The 16,595-nt window shown below is 55.2% G+C and overlaps 1 protein-coding gene across 2 annotated transcripts; it reads left to right on the top strand.

The window, feature by feature from the left end:
- Window positions 1-4,079: 4,079 nt before the first annotated feature.
- On the top strand, window positions 4,080-7,466 carry MAFB (MAF bZIP transcription factor B). Of its 2 annotated transcripts, XM_081552249.1 has the most exons (2): window positions 4,109-4,569; window positions 5,104-7,466. In XM_081552249.1, the coding sequence occupies exons 1-2, from the start codon at window positions 4,480-4,482 to the stop codon at window positions 5,449-5,451; spliced, it is 438 nt and encodes a 145-aa protein (XP_081408375.1). In that variant the 5' UTR covers window positions 4,109-4,479; the 3' UTR covers window positions 5,452-7,466. The 2 variants fall into 2 exon arrangements, with proteins under 2 accessions (XP_081408374.1, XP_081408375.1); XM_081552248.1 differs by having other exon boundaries at window positions 4,080-7,466.
- The last annotated feature ends 9,129 nt before the right edge of the window (window positions 7,467-16,595 follow it).

Genomic DNA, 16,595 nt, shown 5'->3' with positions numbered 1-16,595 from the left:
AAAGAGGGAGAGAAAGGGAGAATTATCTGCCGCCTCTTTTTGGAAGCCAAAGACCTCAAGTAACTCAGATGGAGTGCCAGCGAAGGAATCTTCTCTTCCCAATGGGCCTCGCAAAAAGTAGGGGAGATTTCAAGGCTCCTTGGAGGAAACAGGTAATCCGACATCAGGGTGATGCAAACGCAGAAGGCAGACTCCTGAGGGATCCCCTGACTCAGGTACCTCCCGGCACAACGCACCCTGGGGCCTTGTAAACACTGGCTTCCAATTGGCGACCAGGGATAGTACAATCTTGGAACCTACTTCGCACCGAAGCGGGGAGTTGCCGGTTCCGTGATTCGAAGCATTCCCTGTGTCGGGTTTCCCTACTCAACACACACACACACACACACACACACACACACACACACACACACACACACACACACACACACACCCTCACACACACACACACACACACACACACACACCCTCCCACACACACACACACACACACACACACACACACACACACACACACACACACACACACACACACACACACCCTCCCGCACCGCCTCCCACTGCACCCAAGCACGCACAGAGACGCCCACTCCCACACTAAACACCTGCAGCCCTCTGGAAACGAGTGTACGGTGCACGTTGGGGCTGAACGCGGCGGCGGGGAGTGCCGCACTGGGTTGGAGGCGCACGGGAGAGCGCGCGGGCCACTCTCGGGTAGCGGGTGGGCTGGGGAGGGGCGGAGGGAGCCGCGCTGAGAACCTGGGACCCGGCAGAAGGCGATGGACTTGCAGTTCCCTTAAGGAATAACTTTTTCGCCCATCCCCACTCCAGTGCCCGGAGGCTCCGCTGTGGCTCGGACGCGCACAGCCTTCTTGATCACCATCTGTAAACTGAAGAATCCCAAGGTGGTGCGGTCAGAACGCGTTGCTCCTGACCCTACCTGGGGTGGATAAGGAGAAGGGGTGAAAACTTCAAGTTAGAGTTCGCGGGGTTAGAGACAGCAAACTGTTCAGAAGAGGTCTCTGGCCGCCACCAGTCCTGCTTAGCTTTCCTTCAAAAGAGGCTTGGGCTCGGCGGGCGCACTGCTCCTGTGTCTCCTGGCCTCCTTCCCTTCACGTCTCCTCTTGGACTCTCCACTAGTCCCACCAGCCCTTCTCTTTTATTCCTTTCTTCCCCCCACTCCCTATCCCACACATCTTTCAGGGATGGGGTGTAGCCTCCGGGTACTCGTTGATGGGTATCCCCGAGCGCTGATCCCTACAGCCAACTCCCTCTCCCGCCACCCCACCCACCGCCCCGCACCCCGGGTTCCGAGAGGAGGCACCCGCGGTGGCTGGCAGCGGAGGGACGCCGCCGGGGTTTGGAGCACCGCGACCCCGCGGCAGAGTGCAGCAGGAGCCAGGGTGGGGAGGCCGGGCCGCCCCGTGAGGTCGGCTGCTCTTCATTGGCTTTCACTTCACTCCGGAGTAACACGCCGCCAGTCGGCTTCACTTTTATCCAATTTCCAAGTTTTTGGTGGAGGTGGTTGGGTGCAGGGTGGATAGAGGAGGGACTGGCTCTTAGGGAAGGTGGATCTTAAACTGGGCAGAGGTACCTAAGCCAGAGCCCAGGGGAAGGGAGGGACCGAAACGGGAGACAGAGGCTCAGGGACAAAGAGGAACGCGGCCGCCCGGACAAAGCCCGAGTTCTAGACGCTTGGAGAGCGCGGCGGGATGCCCGCAAGCGAGCAGGAGGCTAGAACCCAGACGGCTGGGGCGGAAGGAATCCTCGGGCCTCTACGTGGTACACTCCTGAAACTCAGGTTGGGTCCTCGACAATAAAGGTCAGACAGACCCGAGGGTCCACCAGGAGGACCCAGGTGGACCCAGACCGGCCCGGCAGCTTCAGTGCTCTCGCAGAAGGCCAGAGTGTCTGCGCGAAGGAGGGCGCTGACGGATAGGATTCAGTGGTATCGGGAGAGCCCAGTGAGTGTGTCCGGCTCTGGCCGCCAGGAGCCTGAGCCATAGTCTGCCTCGATCCGAGAAGACCGACCCAGTGTAGCCTCGAACAGTCCCCCTGCGGAGCCGCGATCTGAGTGCGCTCTGGCTGCAGGAGAACGAGGCAGGGACCCGCAGGGTGCGCGTCCGGAGCGCCCAACTTCGTGCAGGGGCGGGGCGGCGGCACGGCCCGGACTCTCCTGGGAGACGGCCTAATCGTTTCTGCGGAGAGCACGCTTCGCGCAGAGGACTGAAGACCGGCTCTTGCAGCATTACAGCTGCTGATCCAAACCTTTCAGTCCCAGTTTTAGTTCAAATGTATTAATTTTATTAAAAATAGGCGGCCCAAGGTCACACCTCATTCCAGTCTTACCGTGGGCGCAAGAGAACAGAGTTTTCAAAATTGACTGGAGGCAAATATTTTACCTTCTTACACTTAAAAAACCACATCTGGCCGCCGCCTCATGAGCGTGCCCATCTGATCCCTACGCGTGGGGTCGGTCTTGCGGGGGTCCTGCATAGGCGGCGGCCGGGACGCACTCACCCGGTGCGCGCTTCTCCTGCCTTTCGCTGCGCTCGCGCAAAGCTGAAGAGCAGAAGGCGACGCCGGAGGCGGGTCGTGTCTCCGGTTACAGCGAATTTGCGATTTATCCGGCTTCTGCGCCCGGGCCCGGGTCTCCGGAGCTCATATTTCGGGCCACCGTGTATCCGACAGAGAAGGTGCGCAGCGCCCAGGCACTGTATAGATGTTTCAGTGCGGTGCGCTCAGGGGTCTCCGCCTGCGCTCGGGGTTGGTTTCTCATCGGACAACCCTGGGGCCCCTCGCAGTGGCGTCTCCGCTTTCGGCCATCTGTCTAGGGCCTAGGACCTTCCAGTGCAAGGAGCTGCTTCCAGGCATCCCTCCCTGCTCCTCCGACCCCCGACCCCCGGAGCCGGAGCGCGGAGTTTCATGGGGGGAGATCAGCGCGGAACTCGGGGCTGAGTCCGAGGACCGAACTGAGAACCTGTGCGTGGCTCCAGAAGAAACTGTCTTGGGCTTCAGTGCACACACAGACTACGTTCCGGCCCGTCTTGGGTTGGGCCGATTGGGAAGACCCAGCTGTGTCCGAGTGGTCAGCCGAGCCTTCCCTCTGCGGGCCCCGCGATTCGGCGCGTCTTTGCGCACAGTGGCCACTTGGAGTCGCACTTTATGCCTGTTTGAGTCTCTCTTCCGCCGGCTGACGCCGGGATCTGCTTAATCGTTACAAAACGTTCAAACAAAAACAGGGCCGGTTTCCCAGCAGCCGGGAGCAACCCGGAGCACCGTCCTGCACTGGCCTCAGTGCCCAGCCACAGAGAACTCAGTGGAGTCTCCGCATTTGGCTGGGGAGAGGGCTTCGGAACCTTTGGACCGGTTCTTCCCCGGCTCCCTTCATCTCGTGCATTTGTGGGTGGGGTGTGCGGGGTACCGAGGCCGATCTCAGGACTCGGCCACCGCACCCGCCAGGAGAGGGACGGCTCCCGCTTGGCCTCGAGGAGGGTCCCCTGAGACTAAGAGTTGAATTTGAACACAACTCTTGGAGTCTCGACCCCGCCCCCCCAACACACAAATATGCGCAGACCTGCAGAAACACAGCCACGCACTGCACACACGCGGCCGCGCGGCACACGGAGCATCTCCCACCGAGCAGGGGACGCTTGGGAACAATGGACTCGAGAGGTGTCGTCCCGGCGCTCATTCTGAGCCTCTGGGGCTTGGGGAACACGGGTTGGGGGAACCAAGGGTAAAGAGGGAGGAGAGCGCGCGAAGCAAGGGGTGGAGGCGGCGGCCTGGCCTGGGGCGGGGCGGGGGGGCGCACCGAAGGCAAGCGGGCGGGGGCCGGGACACCGAGGGGTTGGGGTGGGGGCTGGGCCCGGGCCGGCGGTCCGTCTCGGCTTCAGCCCTCCGCCAGGCCTCGGCGGCTCTCCGGCTGCTTGCGCCGCCAGTCAGCTGACTCGTGGGGCGGAGGAGCTGTCAGGCGCGCCCCGCCCTGCGCCGCCCGGCCGCGGGGCCCGTGCAGCCATTGGCCAGCGCGCCGGGCTGCCCGGGCCCCCGCGCCCCGGTGACATCAGGGAGGCGATAAAAGGCAGCAGCGGCGCCGGATCCCGCACAGCTGCACCGCCGGGCTGCGAGCGGCTGCGATCCAGAGAGCCCAAGAGCAAGAGAGCTAGAGACAGAGCGGCGGGCGCTTGCCCGGCGCCTCCCCTCCGCCCGGCCGCGCGCCCCGCTCGCTTCTCCACCCACTCCCGGCCCAGCCCGGCCCCGTCGCGGCCACAGCCCCGAGCTCTGGGGCGGCGCAGGCAGGCTCGGGACTCTCCGGCGCGCCGCCGCGTCCCCAGACAAAGGCTTGGCCGGCGGCCCCGGCCCGCTGCGCCCTCGGCTCCTCGCCTCGGGCTCGCCGCTCTTCGCCCCGGCTCCCGGCTTGGCGTGTCCCAGCCGGCCGCAAAGTTTCCCGGGCGGCGGCGGCTGCGCCTCGCGTCAGCGATGGCCGCGGAGCTGAGCATGGGGCCCGAGCTGCCCACCAGCCCGCTGGCCATGGAGTACGTCAACGACTTCGACCTGCTCAAGTTCGACGTAAAGAAGGAGCCGCTGGGGCGCGCGGAGCGCCCGGGCCGGCCCTGCACGCGCCTGCAGCCAGCTGGCTCGGTGTCGTCCACACCGCTCAGCACACCGTGCAGCTCGGTGCCCTCGTCGCCCAGCTTCAGCCCCACCGAACAGAAGACTCACCTTGAGGACCTGTATTGGATGGCGAGCAACTACCAGCAGATGAACCCCGAGGCGCTCAACCTGACGCCCGAGGACGCGGTGGAGGCGCTCATAGGCTCGCACCCAGTGCCCCAGCCGTTGCAGAGCTTCGACGGCTTCCGCGGCGCGCACCACCACCATCACCACCACCACCCACATCCGCACCACGCGTACCCCGGCCCCGGAGTGGCTCACGAAGAGCTGGGCCCGCACGCGCACCCGCACCATCACCACCACCACCAAGCTTCGCCGCCGCCATCCAGCGCGGCCAGTCCCGCGCAGCAGCTGCCCACCAGCCACCCCGGGCCTGGCCCGCACGCGGCAGCCGCGGCGACGGCGGCTGGTGGTAGCGGCAGCGTGGAGGACCGCTTCTCCGACGACCAGCTCGTGTCCATGTCCGTGCGCGAGCTGAACCGCCACCTGCGGGGCTTCACCAAGGACGAGGTGATCCGCCTGAAGCAGAAGCGGCGGACCCTGAAGAACCGGGGCTACGCCCAGTCGTGCAGGTATAAACGCGTCCAGCAGAAACACCACCTGGAGAATGAGAAGACGCAGCTCATTCAGCAGGTGGAGCAGCTTAAGCAGGAGGTGTCCCGGCTGGCCCGCGAAAGAGACGCCTACAAGGTCAAGTGCGAGAAACTCGCCAACTCCGGCTTCAGGGAGGCGGGCTCCACCAGCGACAGCCCCTCCTCTCCCGAGTTCTTTCTGTGAGTCGTGGCCGCTCCCGGCCCCCGCCCTTGCCCCGGCCCGGACTCCCCCGACCCATATCCCCAGCCCCGGACTCCCCCGGACCCTGTCCCTGCCACGGCCCCAGCCTTGACCTGTTCGACTGGAGGGAGGAAGGGCGCGCGGGACGCGGGCGACGGGAGGGCGCGCGGGCAGGCAGGGGACCTTGGCCAAGGCGAGAGCGGCGCGCGTCAGCGCCGCCTCCTAGACTCGAGCAGAGCCAGAGAGAGGCGAGGGGGTGGGAAGTCCCAGAGCAACTTTTCTCCAGGCTGGAGGGCGGCGAGGCACAGTCGCGAGGAGTCGCCAAGGCCGTCTGGAGACTCTTGGCTTCCTGAACTTTTGCGCGTTAAGCCGGGGCATCTGCCTCGCAGTCCGGAGCGTAATCCAGCCCAGCAACTGAGCAGCGAGGAGAGGAAAGGAGAGGGACCCTGGCGTCCCGTTCCAGCAGGCGCGAGGCGAGGCTGAGCGAAGGAAGGAAGGACAGAGAAGGACCTATCTGTCCAGGGTCCGGAGAACACTGACTTTCAGCCCCAAGACGAGGGCCTCAGTTAGGACGTTCTGCGCGCAAATCTCATCAATTTTATTGCCTGCTCGATTATATAGAAAAAAATACGAAAATCTGCATTAAAAATATTAATCCTGCATGCTGGACATGTATGGTAATAATTTCTATTTTGTACCATTTTTCTTGTTTAACTTTAGCATGTTGTTGATCATGGATCATAACCCCCTTGTTTTCTTTGGGTGAGAAGGATAGCAGTTCGGAAACTCCGGCGGGCGGCCGCTTGTCCGGTTGCAGTCTATCGGCTGTCGGCTTGTAAATACCGGCCCTGCCAAACCGCTTAGAGAACGTGGCAGCAAGTGGAGTGTCTTTGTTTGGGTTTATTATTATGGCATTTTTTTTTTCTTTTGTAAGTAAAAAAAAAAAAAAGTCCTGGGTATTTGCATCAGAAAACAACTTTGTCTTGGGGCACCCTTGGAAGTTGCATGTTTTCTTCCCCCCCACCCCAACCCTTTTGGTCCTCTCTTCCTCCCGTTTGTTTTAGTTTTCAATTTTGTTTTTTATAGGAGAAAGAGGACTGGGGTCCCAGCTCCTGAGTACCAGGGCAGGGCAACTGCTGAGTACCAGTGTGTGCAGAGTTTCACACCTGGGAGGCTCAGGAGTGTCCTCCTGTCAGCTGGTCTTAGGGCTCAGTGGACACCCCTAACAAGAAAAGAAAGGAAAACAGGTCTTGTTTGCTTTTTATTGCAACCAGAATCACTCCCAGGGTCCCCACGAAACCCTCCAGGCCGGCACTAATTGCTGGGGCCAAAGAGCTCCTAGGGCTATCGGCTTCACCAGCCCCGACGCCCAACTTATGTTGAACCAACCGCCACACTCAGAAAGTACCAGAAACCCCAACATTGGCGAGACATTTTGCAACTTTCAAGTGCGTTCTTTAGATCTATATGTTATGTGTGTTTTCTTTCCTTGCTTTTGAGATGGCGGGCGAGTTGTTGGTGGTGTTACCCCTCCCCTACCCCTTCAGTTGTATAGTAGTTATAGGGAAGATCTGGGTGTTTTCCTTTATTATTACTTTTTTCTCCCCTGCAGGTCAGTAAGAGGATTTAAGTTGCACTGACAAAAATACCAAAATGAAAGCGTATTTTTTAGTTCTCATTTGAAATTGCTGGCGCTGCTGGCCGGATGCATTTTTGAGTTTGTATTAGTTGATAAATTAACAGTAATAACAAGATTGTATGAACCGCATGGTGCTTGCAGTTTTAAATATTGTGGATATTTGTCCTGCATTGGAAACGAGCTTCGGTTTTTACAGATTCAACTGTGTTGAAATCAAATTTGCCACAACAGAAATTGTTTTTATTTCATGTACAATAAGGGATCAATTTCAAACCCTGCTTATGATATGAAAATATTAAAACCTAGTCTATTGTAGTTTTATTCAGACTGGTTTCTGTTTTTTGGTTATTAAAATGGTTTCCTATTTTGCTTATTAAAACCATGGAAATGGTGTTTATTTAGAGGATTCTGCATTCGCCTGACTTTTCTTCTCTTGTCTCTTCAAGAGCTGACCCAATTTGAGGGGCACTCTTACCCCTCCCCTGGCCAGTGGAGAAATAGCCCAAGTCTGGGCAGATATCTCCGTTGAGTGTGTGAGTGTTTGTGTACCTGAGCCTTAAATGTGTTTTCTGCTTCTCACCCTAGGTACAGACACCGGTCAGGAGCCGGTGTCCGTGAGCAGAGAGGGGACACATACTTTGGCGGAGCTTTCAGGCTTAGGCACCAGGATTGGTCTGCTAGCCTGGTGGTTCTGAGGTTGGCCAAAACCAGGAAGCTGGGAGTTGTCACCCTGATGGGGAAACAGGGTATTTCTGGCAATCAGGCTCGCCGGCCCTGCCGTGTCCAGCCTGGTGCATCGGCTGGGGCCAACCAGAATTGCCCTAGAATGCCTGCTCTGAGTGGAGGCCCAGCCCCTTCTCCCCACAGGGCCTGTGGAAGCAAGTGGAATCTAGTAAGAGGTCTTGGGGTGGAAGACCCTTCAGACAAGAAGCCTGTCCCTGCAAACCTGTTTGCTGCCACTTGGGCCTGGAGTGGTCAGCCCCCAGAAGGATCGAACCAGGATTTCAATGACTCCCTAAACTAGGGGTTGGAGGGGGTTGGGGCCATTCTAGGTCAGCAGCTCTGACCATAAGTCCTTGACTGGGAAGTGGTCCCAGAACCTTCCCTTACCCAGACTCTTAGAGAAGGCAAGGTCACCTGCCTAGGTTGTCCCAGGCCCCTCTCAGCCCTCTTGGAACCTCATCTACAATTCTGGGTAGGAACCACCGCCCTCCCACCACCTCCAGAAGATTCTCTGCTGCTTTGCCAACAGCAGGTTCCAAGGGATTTCTGATCTCCTTAGACACAGTATCTGCAATTCGGGAGACTCAGCTTTCCAGTCTTGGGTCCTAAGGTGGACCTTCTGTACTTGAATGGGGAGACGCAGGAATCCCAGAAGGTAGAACCCGAGCCAGGAACTAGAGCTGGAAAGAGCCACGGAGAGGAAAGGGGAGGGTGAAACTACCAGGGCATAGATTTTGGCCTAGCCCCTGGAGACCTGAGGTTGGTGGCCAGGGTATAAGAAAGGGGAAAATCCCTACCGCAAGGATGCAAATACCAGCAGCAATTTACATTTAGCAGTGCTGTGGTGTTGTTTAGTAGGAGAGAAGTCGAAGATCCTAGCTCGAGTTAAATTCCAAGGCCCAGTTCATTTCACCAACCCAAAGAGGTACAGGGCAGGGAAGGCTTTGGCTGAGGGGAGACTGGAAGTCTGGTAGTGGGGTAACTGCTATTGCGTGCTCAGCAGAAGGAGCAAGGGGCTATGATTAGTTGGGTGACTGCGTGCTCAAGTGCACGTACACAGAGTAAGAGTGTGCCCCACTTGAACAAGCGTATCCCCTTTGGGGCAAAAAAAGATCTGGCAGGTGGAGTTCTGGAAGAAACCAGGAAGGGCGTTCCTGTGGGAACAGGGGGGATCCTCAGGACTCCACGGGGTGGAGACTTGACTCTCTTTGGAATCGTCCCAAGCAGACTGGCACCCTCCACCTCGAGAGTAACCTGGACTCTGCCAAAAAAGCCTCGGGGGGCTGGGGAGGGTCGTAAACTTCAAAGCACCGGTTTTTTTCCCCCAGAGCACAGACACAGACACAACCCAGCGACCGATGCCACCACAGTGCCTCCAGAACAACGCCGTGGCTCAGGCCGGTGTAGAGTGGCCAAGTGCGTCTCTGCGAAGCTGACAGTCTCACGACACAGTCCTAGTGACACACTGACACACAGATACACAGACATCCCCATCTCGCATCCACACTGATGCCATCGCAGACATTATAACTCCCTGCGCCACGCATCACTGGAGCACCTACCCGCCTGGGCGCACGCAGGCGAAAGCCGGGCAGAGCGGGCAGCGCGCCGGAGGAGCCCGGGACCTCGGGAGCCTCCAGGGCGGGCTCGTCCAGCAGGCAAGTCCCGGCCCGCCGCCTCGCCGCAGACCCGGCGCCCAGATGCTCGGGGAAAGCGACCGGTTCCCGACGTCCTTCGGCTCGTCCCACCCCGGTGGCGCCTTGCGGACCGGAGGCTCCCCGCCGTTCCCACCACTCCCTGCCGCCCACGGGCTCCTCGCGACCCTCTGAGACCCGGGAGGGGGGGAAAAATCCTCCCCACGCCGGGAGTCCTCCACGCCAGCACAGGTCCCACGCAGACAGCTGGCGCCTGCCCTTGGGGACACACGCCGAGACAGACACGCGGGCCCCGCGACGGTGGCTTCGCTGCAGCCCGCGCCCCGGGCTGGGGGAGGCCCCGGGCGGGTCGGGCGCTCAGGTCCCCTCTTGCGACCCCCAAATCTCGCGGGTTCGCAGGAGGCTGTGCTGGTTGGACCGGCCGCGGCCGCCACCTTCCGAGAGGCCGATCGGGGAAGGCGCCCGGCGGCTTCCGGGGGTCCTCCCCGCAACAGCTCTCCCCGACAGCTTTCTGCCTCCTTACTTTCTTTGCCATGTCCCTTTCCTCAGCCCTTCCTGCGGAAATCATCATCTCAGAAAACTTTCTCTCTCCGTTTCCCTTCCCCTTCTTTCTTTTTTCCCTTGCCTTTTATCCCGGCGCAGTCTGGCAGAGAAGAGCGTTAGGAACCGGCTCCGAGGTGCCCGGTAAGTGCGGGGAGGCGTGGAGGCCAGAGCCTGGCGTCCCCGGAGCCTCCGCGCAGCGCCTGGAGCGCTGGCCAGCTGCTCTGGCTCCCGCCGGCCTGATCCTGCTGTCTGGCCCTTCTCCTCCCCATATTTCCCAGAGGCTGGGCTGGCTGGGGATGCATCTCGAGCGAGGTGCCCGCTGGTGGTGGTGGTGGTGGCGGCGAAAGGGGGTCCCTGGGGAGCTGGGACTGGACCCTAAGCCCAGACCCCTCTTTGCGGCACAGCCAGGCTTCCTCCAGTCAGTCCAGGGTCTCTGGGCATTTGTGTGGCAGGACAACCCCCTTCCCTGTCAGAGGTGCCCATCTGCTCCCCACCCACCCACTCTGGCTGTGCCCTACCCAGGGGGGCCTCCCAGTGGGAGCTGCCAAGAACCACATCAGGTCCCCTAGCATGGTCATTTTGCTTTTTTTTTTTTTTCTGTGACCTAGAGAGGCGGCTTCTGCCACACTCTGCAAAATCCGCAGCCACTCAAGCCCACTCCTCAAGTTCTTTCTCTCCGGCCGGAGAAAACAGCTGGGTTGAGAGATTTGACTAGTTCCCTTGCAGGCTTTCAGATGCAAAACCCGCTTCTGAGCCCTTCTGTTTTCGGAAAGGAAAACCCAGAACTAGCATCTTGCGTAACCCTTCCCTCTACAGCCCGCGGTCCGCTGGCCTGGCCTCGCAGCCCTGAGATAGCAGTGTTTGGATTTGTTATGTAAGGAAGGGAGGATTAGAGGTTTGTGCTGTCCCTCCTCCCCCCACCAAAATAAAAGTCCTCGCATGGCGCATCGCGAAAAATTACAGTGTTTTTTGCAGCAGGCGGCAGCTCTCTTGGAAGAATTCAGTCTGGGTAGAAAAGCTGCTCCCGAGTTTGTGCCCAGCACAATACTTGTGGGAGATGTGCCAGCTTGCAGTGAAGAGAGAGTCTTGCAGTGTGTACCCAGTCCTCGGAAGCATCTGGTACTTACAGACTCAGAGGACTAGCCTCTGAGTTGGGGAAGGCAGATGCTACTGCTGCTGGAATTTCATCCTTTCTCCACTTCTTGCCCCTGGGAGCAAGGTGCCCAGACCCTGGAGAGCACCCCTCTCATCGGGGAGGCCCCATTCTCTGTGCCCTGCATGCCTTCACCGTGTACTACATGCATTTCCGTGCCTTACATGTGTTCTTAATATCTTGTACCCTTTCCCCTTGTCCTCCATGTATTATCTTAAAAGATGCATTTAGATAAGAAAATCAGAGCCAACTGTTCTCACTTGGAGAGAATTAAATATACGAGAGAAGTTACCACTCCAACTTGGAAAAGCAGCAACATTATTAATAAGGACTTGTTCCAAAGCAGACTCAGTTTTAGCTGCCTCTCTGCATACTTTGTCTGTGAAGTTACTTTCATGTGAAATAGCAGCCACTCATTACACATTCCTTTTTGTTGGTATCAAAAAAAAAAGGAAAAAAAGGATGATATCCTTTAGACTGGAGGGGCCACCACAGGGGCAGGGGCAAGAGGCCTGCAACTTTCTGGAAGAAGCAAATTGCCGTGAGAAGAGAGAGCTGAGGTCCACCAACTCAGTATTTATACTGTTGTGTTTTCGTTTTTTGGAGCTTGGGGCCTTTTATCGGGGCTTGCATTTCCTACAGTAGACAAGGGTGGGAAGCTAGACGGTATCCATTTTGGAGCTGGTGAGTGTAGGTGGACATTGAACCTGGCCTGAGACTCCATCAGGAATCAGGAACCGGGGTTGTCTTGAGGTTACTTGCAAGTCCCCTAGTTTCTTCTGATCTGTCACTTTCATGGCTCTGACCCTGCCAGGGTTATATGCATCTGTGTTCTTCTGAGGAAAGGCCATGGACCCGGTCTGGTCCAGGGACAGCAAAGGGCTTCCTGATGCAGGACTTGGCATCTGCCCTCCTTTGTGTCCTGGGAATCTGAGCCTGGCACACTTGTCCTTTTCCAGGGACCAGGGGCAAGCCGGTCGTAGCACAGGTAAGGCCTGACCAGTTCACGAGGTACACCCCATCACGACATTTCCCTTGCCTCTCTGAGTGTGGACTGCTAGTATCCACACCAGTCACAGATGGATAAATAGGCCCAGAGCAGTTATCTCTTAACCAGGGTCATCCAGTGCAGGATCTAGGGCTTGAACCCCACCTATCTGATGCCGAAACTCGTCTTTTTGCCACTAAACTCCATAAGTCCACTATGCCTTCTCTGAGACACTGGGGAGCGGGGTAGAGCTTACGGAAAAGTATGGACTGGAGGGAAATAGTCTTCGGGGGGTGCCAGTTTCCTTTCTAATTCTCTTTGTAGAAGGCAGTCACTTTCTTGGGGGTATATGTAATGCTCTTCAGCCACGGGGCTCCCTGCCCAGGCACAGGGCTGGGGAACGGGGCCTTGGAAATGCAGCAGAACTAATGCCATGAGAGGGTGCGAGGGACACTGCAGGTCTGTTGCCCATTTCAGTCTTTCATGGAGGAGCCAGCCAGTTAGGATGCTTGTGTGTTTGGGGTGTGTGTGTGTGTTGGGGGGAGGCCCACCTGGGCATTGTTATTCTTGGGACACTGGTGATTTTTGTAATTAGTCAGAGTCCTCTCACCTTTTATCTGTTCTCAATGGAACTTTCCAAAAAGTATTTCATAACGATCAGGGCAAGTGTTTCCAGAGGAAGCAGCCTCTAGGTGAGGCAATTTTGATGAAATTACTCATAGATGAACCAAAGCTGTTTCCAGTATGATAGAGGAACTTTGGACCCTCACAGAGGTGTGCCTACGCTCACACCACACAGGCACCTGCAGAAACGTGTGTGTAATTCACACATACACAGAGGCAGGCAGATAGGTGCACACACATTTAAATGCAGAATCCATGTGTGCTTATTTGCTGTACATTCACTCACATGTATGCACATGCAGGTACATTGCACACGGACCCACAGGTATGTATCCATGCCTGTGTGTGTGCCAGTCCAAATGCCCATACACACCCACTTACGCAGTGTGCATGGAACGTGCAACATTATGCACATGCCTGTATGGATTTACACTTGCATTGAAACACAACTGATTGCATATGTGTATACACTCTCACAAAATATGAGTGGGTCACATACACAAATGCACAAGTTGGGTACTGAGCAGTGGCCTTCACATGCATTCACACACGAGCACCACGTCACAAGTGAAATGTGGCTCTGGTGGGGTTAATGGAGCCCAGACTCCCATAAATATTTATATGAAGCACTCAAGCTCTCAAAGCGGGAGACGAAACCTCTCCCTCCAAGCCGCTGTAAATCAAGCAGCTGCTGCGTGGTACCTGTCAGATCCAGGGCTGTGTGCTCCTGGACCTGCTCCATGAGGGCGGCTATATACGTGCTGGAGCACACGGGCCTCTCCCCGCCTCCCCAGGCATCCCAGCTGATGTGCCAAGGTCGGTCCCAACACTCCGAGGATTCTTCTGTGAACAGCGAAAAGAAGCATTTGAACACTGCTGCTATTGCAAGTGCAGGGAGGCTGTTTGTGAATATCTGAGCGTAAGATTCTCCACTGAAGAGAGAAATGATCCTAGAGGGCCTTGGAGAGCTGGTGGGTGCTAAAGAGGGCTGGAGGTCCTGGGCTGACCCAAGTTCGCTGCAGCAGGGACTCCAGCTTCTGCAGTTGACTAAATTTTGGGCCCCAAGAGCCTGCTGAATGGCACTGTGCTATACTGCCTTAACCCTCTGTTCAGCGAATATTCTGCTTCCAATCCTGCCACCTCAAAGCTTTCATTCAACTATTGAGCAAATATTTGTTGTGTGTCTTCTGTATGCCAGGCACTGTACTAGGCACTGTGTCTTCCCTCTGCTAGACCATACAACAATGGGCAAGGCCAGAAACAATCCCTGCAAACAAATGTTCATGGACTTTACAGCCTAGTAGGAGAGAGAGAGGGCTTCCCAGGTGGCTCAGTGGTAAAGAATCTGCTTGCCAATACAGGAAACGCAGTTTGATCCCTGGGTGGAGAAGATCCACAGGAGGAGGAAACGGTAACCTTCTCCAGTATTCTTGCTTGGAAAATGCAGTGGACAGAGAAGTCTAGTGGGCTACAGTCCATAGGGTCACAAAAGAGTCAGACGTGACTTAGCGACTAAAGGACAACAAGGAGAGAGAGAGATGCAGTTAGATGCTAAACTATCCAGGGTATAATTTCAAAAGGAGATAACTGCTATGAAGGAATGACACCTAGTCCTCTGAAAGCCTATGTATAACAAAGAAGCTGACACAGACTGGAGAAAGAGTGGTCAGGGAGGGCTTCCTGGAGAAAGTGATGTTTGAGTGACGATCTGAAGTGTGAATAGGAGTTATCCAAGTCAAAAGAATATGGGAAGAACATTCTAGGTCTGAATCTCTTTTAATCTTAATTTTAAAATAAGTGATCAAGATCTCTGTCTCTTTGCTGATTTTCTCTTCTATTTTCTCACCTTGCTCACTGTCCTGCCACACTGACTGACTGATGTTTCTGGAACCTGCTAGTTACACTCCTAGCTTAGGGCTTTGGCTTGAGATGTTTCCTCTGCCTTCCCTCAGACAAAACTGTGGCAGACTCCCTCTTCTCCTTCAAGTCTTTGTTCCAATTTTACCTCCTTGATCAGGCCTAGCCTAACCTCTCTACTTGATCTAATAACTTGCTCCCTACCGCCTCCCTGAACATTCCTGACCTGCCTTATTCTGCTTTACCATTTCTTTTTTTTTTTCTTTCTCTCCATAGCACTAATCATTTCAGGACTCTGGATTACCTCTTCATTTATTGCTTACTTTCTGCATTTTCCTGCCAGCAAATAAGCTCCTTGAGGTCACTGCCTGATGGCCGTTTTGTTCACTGATGTTCCTAAGCACCAGGAGTGGTGCCTGGCATTGTAGCACCTCAATAACCCAATAATGGGTTGAATGAATGTGTGTTGAGTAAAATGTGTTTAAAGAGGATAGGGGGTAGTAGCTGTGAAAGCATGAGTTTGAGGTCCCATGTATATTTATCTCTGTCTGTCTATCATCTCTATCTATCTACCTACCTATCTGTCTATTATCTATCTTTCCATTTATTCAACTTATTTATCCTTTCATCTATCTACACCTATCTGTCAATATTTATCTATATCTGGGGCATCCCAGGTGACACTAGTGGTAAAGAACCCACCTGCCAATCCAGGAGACGTAAGAGACATGGGTTTGATCCCTGGGTTGGGACGATCCCCTGGAGGAGGGCATGGCAACCCACTCTAGTATTCCTGCCTGAAAAAGCCCATTGACAGAGGAGCCTGATGGGCTACAGTCCATAGGGTCTCAAAGAATCAGACACAACTGAAGTAACTTGGCATGCATCTAATGATAGCTGGATGTCATCACCAAGTCAATGGACATGAGTTTGAGCAAACTCTAGGAGACGGTGAAGGACAAGGAAGCCTGACAGGCTGTAGTCCATGGGGTCGCAAAGAGTCAGACATGACTTAGCAAGTGAACAACAACGAATCTGTCTAGTTTTTCATCCATCCAATCTATATATCTATTCATTTATCAGTATCTACATATCCATCCAATCTATGTCTCTATTAATCTGTCAATCATCTATCAATTATCTATCTTTCCATTTATTCTGTTTATTATCTATCATCTAGTAATTATCTATCCACCTACCTAATCTGTCTATCCATCTAATCTATGTATCTATTCATTCGTTAAGCATCTATCTATTCATCTAATCTATATATCTATTCATCTATCAATCGTCTATCTATCAAATATCTGTCTTGTATTTAGCTTTTTGATACTCCTTAAAATACATACTACTGAAAAATTTGTTTAAAGATTGGTTGTATATCATGCTCCAATTCTTGTGTCTATCATTGGTGCCCTTTGGGACACATTTTGGTGTTTGTCAGGAGAAAGTCTGACCTCTGATGGGAGAGGCAGATGGGGGAGCCCCAGGGTGGGACAGCAGAGGAGGAGGAGGAGTTGGGGAGGGAGCCAGAGCAGAGCTTAAACTCCTTGCTTCCCCCTAGACGCTTGGTGGGTCTTTAAAGAGAAAAAGGTGGGGTGGAGGATCAGAGAAGGCTCTTGTTCGGATGCTGAGGGCAGTGAGGTAGCCAGTCTCCCACCCCTTTCTGACTTCCCTCTCTCCCCCAGTTTATCCTGTCCCTCACTCTAATCTCACGCAGAAAAAAAACAGGCTCTTCCTCCCCGTTGCTTTCTGAGCTGAGAAGAAAGCCTCCTAAATACTTTGTCCCCTTGACAAGTTATTTTTAAAAAGAAATAATGTCTCTAAATCCAACATTTGTGATGACTTAAAAAAAAAAAAGAAAACACGCCACAAATCAACAGCTCTCTTGTTTTAAGCGATTGCTAGGTTTTGGAGAGCAGGCTGCTTGGTAAACATACTTGGTAAACATCCAGAAAGGATTGC

Source organism: Giraffa tippelskirchi, chromosome 13 (assembly GCF_054371585.1).
Source record: "Giraffa tippelskirchi isolate mGirTip1 chromosome 13, T2T-mGirTip1v1.2.pri, whole genome shotgun sequence".
Classification (NCBI taxonomy): Eukaryota; Metazoa; Chordata; class Mammalia; order Artiodactyla; family Giraffidae; genus Giraffa; species Giraffa tippelskirchi.
The sequence above is the reverse complement of the archived record's forward strand: the minus strand, read 5'-3'. Positions and strand labels throughout refer to the sequence as shown.

Bases quoted from the DNA above. Each gene is read 5' to 3' on its own strand.
- MAFB (XM_081552248.1), top strand. From the start codon at position 4,480: ATGGCCGCGGAGCTGAGCATGGGGCCCGAGCTGCCCACCAGCCCGCTG.